This window comes from Bidens hawaiensis, unplaced genomic scaffold (genome assembly GCF_021521415.1).
Source record: "Bidens hawaiensis isolate Kalapana, Puna unplaced genomic scaffold, B.hawaiensis_p1.1 tig00001521_1, whole genome shotgun sequence".
In the NCBI taxonomy this organism is placed as follows: domain Eukaryota; kingdom Viridiplantae; phylum Streptophyta; class Magnoliopsida; order Asterales; family Asteraceae; genus Bidens; species Bidens hawaiensis.
Window position 1 is genome coordinate 1,033,753 of NW_027491087.1, and position 7,931 is coordinate 1,041,683.

The 7,931-nt window shown below is 38.1% G+C and overlaps 1 protein-coding gene across 1 annotated transcript; it reads left to right on the forward strand.

Annotated features, from left to right (window-relative positions):
* On the forward strand, positions 1-7,142 carry LOC143583818 (uncharacterized). The gene is made up of 3 exons (XM_077066024.1): positions 1-112; positions 1,889-2,321; positions 7,031-7,142. Exons 1-3 carry the CDS (start codon positions 1-3, stop codon positions 7,140-7,142), a joined length of 657 nt encoding a protein of 218 aa, XP_076922139.1.
* The last annotated feature ends 789 nt before the right edge of the window (positions 7,143-7,931 follow it).

The following is a 7,931-nucleotide window of genomic DNA, read 5'->3' on the forward strand; positions in this document are numbered from 1 at the left end:
ATGATGGTTGGTGCAAGTGGTAGCGGTGCGAAGACCGATACCAAGAAGGGAAATGCCCGTGTCTTTATTCTAGACACCGAGCAGGCAGCTGAGATACCGGACGTGATCACCGGTACGTTTCCTATAAATAATGTTTATGCTAGAATTTTATTTGACTCGGGTGCAAACCAAAGCTTTATAGATTATAAGTTTTGTAGTCTATTAAATGAGCCCTTAGTTAAACTAGATAAACATTATGAAGTAGAAATTGCTGATGGGAATGTAAGTAGAATAACCGAGGCTTTAGAGAATGCCACAATATCTTTGGCTAATCACGTCATACCTGTACGATTGTTGCCTATGACATTAGCAGGTTTTGATGTAGTACTAGGAATGGACTGGTTATCGTTTAATCAAGCCCGTATCCTATGTAACGATAGAGCCATCGACATTCGAACACCTAATAAAAAAACCATCCGTATAACTGGAGACAAAGAAGGAGGAAAAGTAGGAATCATATCCAAGATTAAAGCAAGTCATTGCATAGGTAAGGGATGCCTCGCATTCATGGTCTATGTAACCAAGGAACCCGAACCCAAGAAAATGGAAGAAGTGCCGATCGTGTCTGAATTCAAGGACGTATTTCCTGACAATTTACCAGGAGCCCCGCCTGATAGAGAAGTAAAGATTGAACTCATGCCAGGAACGTCACCAATAGCCAAATCACCTTATCGTCTAGCACCTACAGAAATGAAGGAATTGAAGAAACAATTGGACGAGCTATTAGAGAAAGGATTTATACGACCGAGTTCGTCACCATGGGGAGCTCCAATTCTGTTTGTTAAGAAGAAGGACGGATCGATGAGAATGTGTATAGACTACCGCGAGCTAAACAAGGTCACAATCAAGAACAAGTATCCACTACCAAGAATTGACGACCTGTTTGATCAGCTCCAGGGAGCGAGTTGTTTTTCCAAGATTGATCTAAGATTGGGATATCATCAATTGAAGGTGCAAGAGGAAGATATACCTAAAACTTCCTTTAGAACCCGATACGGACATTATGAGTTCACTGTGATACCTTTCGGACTCACTAATGCTCCAGCAGCTTTCATGGACATGATGAATGGAATTTGCAAACCATACTTGGACAAATTTGTTATTGTCTTCATCGATGACATTCTTGTTTACTCAAAATCCAAAGACGATCATCAAGTTCATCTTAAGATCATACTTGAAACTCTAAGAAACGAGAAATTATACGCCAAGTTCTCCAAGTGTGAATTTTGGTTGTCCGAAGTACAATTTCTTGGTCATGTCATAAATGAGAAGGGTATTCAAGTAGATCCAACAAAGATTGAAGCTATAACTAAATGGGAGAAACCCAAGACGCCGACTCAAGTCCGAAGTTTCCTAGGCTTAGCCGGTTATTACCGAAGATTCATTCAAGACTTCTCTCGAATAGCTGTTCCATTAACTTCACTCATAAGGAAGGCAATTAAATTTGAATGGGGACCGAAACAAGATGAAGCATTTGAAACACTCAAACAAAAGTTAACCAATGCACCTATTTTGGCTTTGCCAGACGGATTGGAAAACTTTAACATATACTGTGATGCTTCACACACGGGAATGGGATGTGTTTTGATGCAAGGAAAGAAAGTGATTGCCTATGCTTCGAGACAATTGAAAGTGCATGAAAAGAATTACACCACACACGACCTTGAATTAGGTGCTATAGTTTTCGCATTGAAGTTATGGCGACATTACTTGTATGGTGTAAGGTTCACAGTATACACTGACCACAAAATCTTGAAGCATATATTTGATCAAAAGGAGTTAAATATGAGACAAAGGCATTGGATGGAAACACTTAATGATTACGACTGTGAGATCGTATATCACGAAGGAGAAGCCAACGTGGTGGCTGACGCCTTGAGTAGAAAAGAGCATGAGAAGCCAAAGAGGGTCCGAGCTCTTAGATTGGAACTTAAAGTCGATTTAGCTAGTCAAATCAAAGAAGCTCAGAAGATGGCACTAGAAGAAGGAAACATTAAAGCTGAAAAGGAAAATGGTACTATTGATCAATTGAGTAAAGGAAGTGATGAAATACTTAGACTCGGTACAAGGATTTGTGCACCGATGGTTGGAAGTCTAAGAGACAAGATTCTCGAAGAAGCACACAAGTTAAAATATATGATGCATCCGGGAAGTGACAAGATGTATCACAACTTAAAAGATGATTACTGGTGGATCGGAATGAAGAAAGATGTTGCTTTATATCTAGCCAAATGCCTAATGTGTTCCAAAGTGAAAGCCGAGAATCAAAAGCCGTTAGGATTGTTACAACAACCTGAGATACCAATTTGGAAATGGGATATGATAACTATGGATATCATCATGAAGTTACCAAAAACTTCACGTCAAAATGATGCAATCTGGGTTATTGTAGATAGACTTACGAAGTCTGCTCATTTCATTCCAATTCAAAAAACGTTTAGTATGGATAAGCTGGCACATTTATATGTCGAAAACATTGTATCCTTACATGGTGTGCCGCTATCCATCATATCCGACAGAGATAGTCGCTTTACTTCAAATTTTTGGTCAAGTTTTCAAAAAGCCATGGGGACACGACTAAACTTAAGTACTTCTTACCATCCCCAAACTGATGGCCAAAGTGAACGCACGATTCAAACATTAGAAGATATGCTTCGTGCTTGTGTCATCGATTTAGGAGGAAGTTGGGACACACATCTCGCGCTGATGGAATTCTCGTACAACAACAGTTATCATACGAGTATCCAAGCAGCATCATTTGAAGCATTGTATGGTCGTAAGTGTAGGACATCTGTATGTTGGTCAGAAACAGGTGATGCTCAGTTGTCAGGACCTGAGATTGTCCAAAGAACTACGGATCAAGTTATACAAATCCGTGAACGAGTAAAAACGGCGAGAGATCGACAAAAGAGCTATGCGGACGTTCGCGCAAGCCTTTGGAATTCAAAGAAGACGACAAAGTGTTATTGAAAGTATCGCCTTGGAAAGGTGTGGTAAGATTCAGAAAGAAAGGAAAATTAAGTTCAATATTCGTTGGACCATTCAAGATACTCGAACGAATAGGACCGGTTGCTTACCGCCTGGAATTACCTGATGAGATGAAAGGTATTCACGACGTGTTTCACGTATCCAATCTACGCAAGTGTTTAGCTGACGAAACTCTTGCCATGCCCTTGAAAGATGTTAAAGTCAACGAGAAACTTAAGTTTGTAGAACAGCCGATTCAAATAGAAGATAGTATAATTATGTTTCTCAAGCACAAATGACTCAAGCTCGTGAAAGTCAAATGGGATTCAAGACGAGGACCCGAGTATACATGGGAACTCGAGTCAGAAATGTAGAAGAAATATCCCAATCTATTCCAATAAATCTCGAGGACGAGATTATTCAAAAGGTGGCGAGGATGTAACACCGCGTCTTTTACCCTCTTTAATTTAAGCCCAAATGTATTAAACTTAGAAAGTACAGGGACTAAAAATGAAAATTTTGAAAATCCCGACGGGATAATACTCAAAACCATCGCGTAGCGCGATGGGGTTGCTGAGTCAGTGGACATGTGTTGAACACCGTGTAGACACGTGGCGCAATATGATAGGCCACGTGTCACAACCGCATAAGGAGGCATAAAAGTGCGGCGCCGCGGTACGCGACGGGACACAAGAACCCCGTCGCGTACCGCGACGGGGTCAAATTTCAGCTATAAAAGGGGGGTGACAGGTATGAGCTCCATTCATCCCAAACACACTTCTCTTTACACACACATAGCATTGGAAAGCGTGCCCCGTTGCTGTAGCAAGCCGACGTGCTGTTTTCTCGAAGTTCGTGCAAGAAACGAAGTCATAATCAAGTAGCAATTATATAAGCGAGTAGATCAAGATCCTGCCTTTTTCTTATTATCAATCTAAGCATTCAATCTAAGGTAGGAGTTACGTTTAAGTTATTTGAATTATAGCTTAGACTATCAATCAAGGCTATGGCCTTTAACCTTGATCGTATTTTACAAATATTCATTCACAATCATGATTTCATAAACGTTATTTCATGAAGAAGTAATGTTAAGCAAAAGAGATATTTTGACGGGCATGTAGTAACTGGAAGGGGGATATCATTAGTAGTAAGTTTCTTTCCTAAGGAAAAGTAATTCGCATAAATCCCAATCAACCGAGGGACCCGTTTACTTACCTGGAGAAACTTACCAACGTGATAGAACCTATTAGGCCAAAGCATGCTATATCAAACTTCACATAAACCAAGTGTTTTCAATCACAATCAAAGATAAAACGATTTCAAGGTTAAGCTTACAATCATAGCTTAACATCAATCAAATCATTCATACAAACCTATTCGTGTATAGGTTAATAACATTCACAATCAATCAATCAGTCAAGGTTTACAACACCGACGGTACAGGTGAATACGTTAACCTTTTTATCAGTCAAAACATATTTATACTCAATGAGACGAACGGGTGTTTGTCTTAACGAGTCAATCAATTGTCTACATGAGATCGAGTAATCTCTAAAACTTTATAATACCAAGTAGAAAATAAAGTCAACTCAGACCGTATATACATGTGTCTGGATCCAAACATAACCCTTCAGCCTAATCATTCAAAGGCTACGTGGCCGTGGGCTAATGGTCATAACTAGTCTCCCGGTAAGGGCTACGTGGCTCGGGAACAATTGTGTGTGTAGGGAAGTGGTACATAGACCAGAAGTAGAAATGCTTCTACTGAGCTTGTAGAGAAAACTATATTTGTATTGTAATGTCATTCAAAATGTTTTATTGAGTCATACGTGTTCACCAGCATATAGCTGACGTATTTTTCCAACCCATTGCAGGTAATAAGCATTAGTAGCATTAGTAAAGATTGGAGTCTTATGAAGATAGAAGCGTGTTAAAGATGGCTCCGTTTTTGATAAACAAATCCTTGTATTAAGAAACATATATTTTGTAAACTATACTTTGGTGTTTAATTCCTGAGTAAATTTTCAATGTAAATTAATATTATATTCAACCTAAAGTCTTCCGCTAAAATTAACCCATCAACTCTGATATATTTACAAAACAGGTACCAACTTGTGGTCACACGCCTAGGCCCTAAGTCGGAAATGCTTCTGCTGAGCTTGTAGAGAAAACTATATTTGTATTGTAATGTCATTCAAAATGTTTTATTGAGTCATACGTGTTCACCAGCATATAGCTGACGTATTTTTCCAACCCATTGCAGGTAATTAAGCATTAGTAGCATTAGCAAAGATTGGAGTCTTATGAAGATAGAAGCGTGTTAAAGATGGCTCCGTTTTTGATAAACAAATCCTTGTATTAAGAAACATATATTTTGTAAACTATACTTTGGTGTTTAATTCCTGAGTAAATTTTCAATGTAAATTAATATTATATTCAACCTAAAGTCTTCCGCTAAAATTAACCCATCAACTCTGATATATTTACAAAACAGGTACCAACTTGTGGTCACACGCCTAGGCCCTAAGTCGGAAATGCTTCTGCTGAGCTTGTAGAGAAAACTATATTTGTATTGTAATGTCATTCAAAATGTTTTATTGAGTCATACGTGTTCACCAGCATATAGCTGACGTATTTTTCCAACCCATTGCAGGTAATTAAGCATTAGTAGCATTAGCAAAGATTGGAGTCTTATGAAGATAGAAGCGCGTTAAAGATGGCTCCGTTTTTGATAAACAAATCCTTGTATTATGAAACATAAATTTTGTAAACTATACTTGGGTGTTTAATTCCCGAGTAAATTTTCAATGTAAATAATATTATATTTAACCTAAAGTCTTCCGCTAAAATTAACCCATCAACTCTGATATATTTACAAAACAGGTACCAACTTGTGGTCACACGCCTAGGCCCTAAGTCCGGGTGTGACACTCCTCCTCATTAGTATGATCATAAGTTGTCAGAGTATCCTAACCTTGTAACATCCTACAGTTCAATAAATAATAAATAAAAGTTTTATTATTTAATATTAAGGAATTCTTATTTATTTGAATAAGAGTAAAAGTATATGGACTTAGTATGATTTTATTAAAGTTGAAAGTGGGCTTTAATAATTATGAACTTGTAATAAATAAGGACATAGAGAAGAAAATGGGCTTAGCCAATGAGCCAAGGAGTATATAAACCCATTCATAAACCCAAAATCTCATTTCGTCCATATTTCACCTACACCTCAAGAAACACACACTCCTCCATCTCTCCATATCTTTCACCCGAATCTCGTTTTTAGTGAGCAACCAACAAAGATTTGTTGATTCCCGGAGACCTAACCGTCAGTTCGATCTCAAATTTTTAGATAATGTTCATAGAATATAAACGAAGATTCCTACCGGTCGGAATGGGTTTTCCAGAAACTGTTTCAGCTTTCCGATGAATATAGAGACGATTTCCGGTGACATCGAGCACATGGTTTCGTAGATCGCATCAAGACGATTCCATGGCTTTTTGAATCACCTAAATCGGAGTTCGTTTGATATATGTTTGGGCTATTCGAGTGTTTTCAAATATAAACCTCAAATGTACGTTTTTTAATGTTTACTTTTCTTGTATGGAATTGCATGAAACTTGGTAGGATTATATATCGGGTCATGATTATTTATAAAGTAATGAACTTGTTAGTAAATGAGCTAGTTGGCTAGGTTCAGTTAATCAGGTAAGGTTCGATCCGAGAAAAGGATGGGTAAACAAAGTCGGTATTGCTTGAAACTTGACATGGTAGTAAATCAGGGTATAAGGAATCATAAGTAATGGACTTGGTCATGGAAAACGAATAACATGGAAAGAAGAACCCAATTCAAATCACATTCGTAAGAAAGCGATTGGTTTGGCCATGCGATGCGATTACTCGACAATGCGAATGCGATTGGTTCGGCCATGCAAATGCGATCGGTATGACCAATGCGATTGTGATTGGCTCCGGGATGCGATTGCTATTGGCTCATGGACCTATGCGAATGCGATTCAGATACCATGCAATTGCGATTCTGAATTTCCATTTTAATGCGATTCGAATATCATGCGATTGCGATTCTGAATCCCGTGCGAATGCGATTGAGAAGAACAGTAACCCTAGTTGACTAAGTTAAATTAGTTCACTAACTTGGGTAGTATTGTTTAGTTAGAAAAAGTAGTTAATTAACACCTATAATTGTTACACAGTTAGTCGTGCCTAGTTGAAGAGAGGTGTTACTATTAGCTTAGAGAGGAACATGATCCAGGTGAATTCTAGCCCCCTTTTTACCTTTAAGTGTTTTTGGGGCAGTATGCTTACACAAAAATTAAGATAAAGGATGGATGTGACATGTTTTATATGAGAAAGTAAACAGGTAAACTAGTAAGAAATGTATGTCGCACTTTTTATGTTAAAGTTGTACGAAGTATGTGAGTAAGTCATGACGTGGACATCAGGGAGGTCATAGTACCTTATACTTATCCACATCATGAATGCTCGTGGGCAGTAGTATGCAAGTGATTATACGATAGACATATGTTCCTTTTATGGACACGAGTAAATGATGTATAAGAAATTATACATCTTTTCAGCACTAGAATATCTCCAAATAAACGTAATTTCGGCAACTATATTAAAACCACTAATGTTTATAATTTCTATCTGTAGGTAAATATAGTCCTAAAGAATAAAGCAATCCTAAATACGAAGAGAAACAAAGATAAATGGGGAAAACCTACTCAACACACCCCATGGTGAATCAAGACATGGCCACGCATAGAGCATACGAAGCAAAGACAAAAATCAGGAAATCAAGACGTGACCATGTTAACCAAAACACACCCCATGTTATCAAAAGAAAGAAGAAAAGACAATATTGAAGGTTCTGAAGCAAAACACGGTCGTGCCTTCCCAA

Coding starts and splice junctions, on each gene's coding strand:
- LOC143583818 (XM_077066024.1), top strand. CDS start 1: ATGATGGTTGGTGCAAGTGGTAGCGGTGCGAAGACCGATACCAAGAAG. Junction 113..1,888: donor GATACCGGACGTGATCACCG/GTACGTTTCCTA, acceptor TATATCACGAAG/GAGAAGCCAACGTGGTGGCT. Junction 2,322..7,030: donor AATCAAAAGCCGTTAGGATT/GTTACAACAACC, acceptor AATGCGATTCAG/ATACCATGCAATTGCGATTC.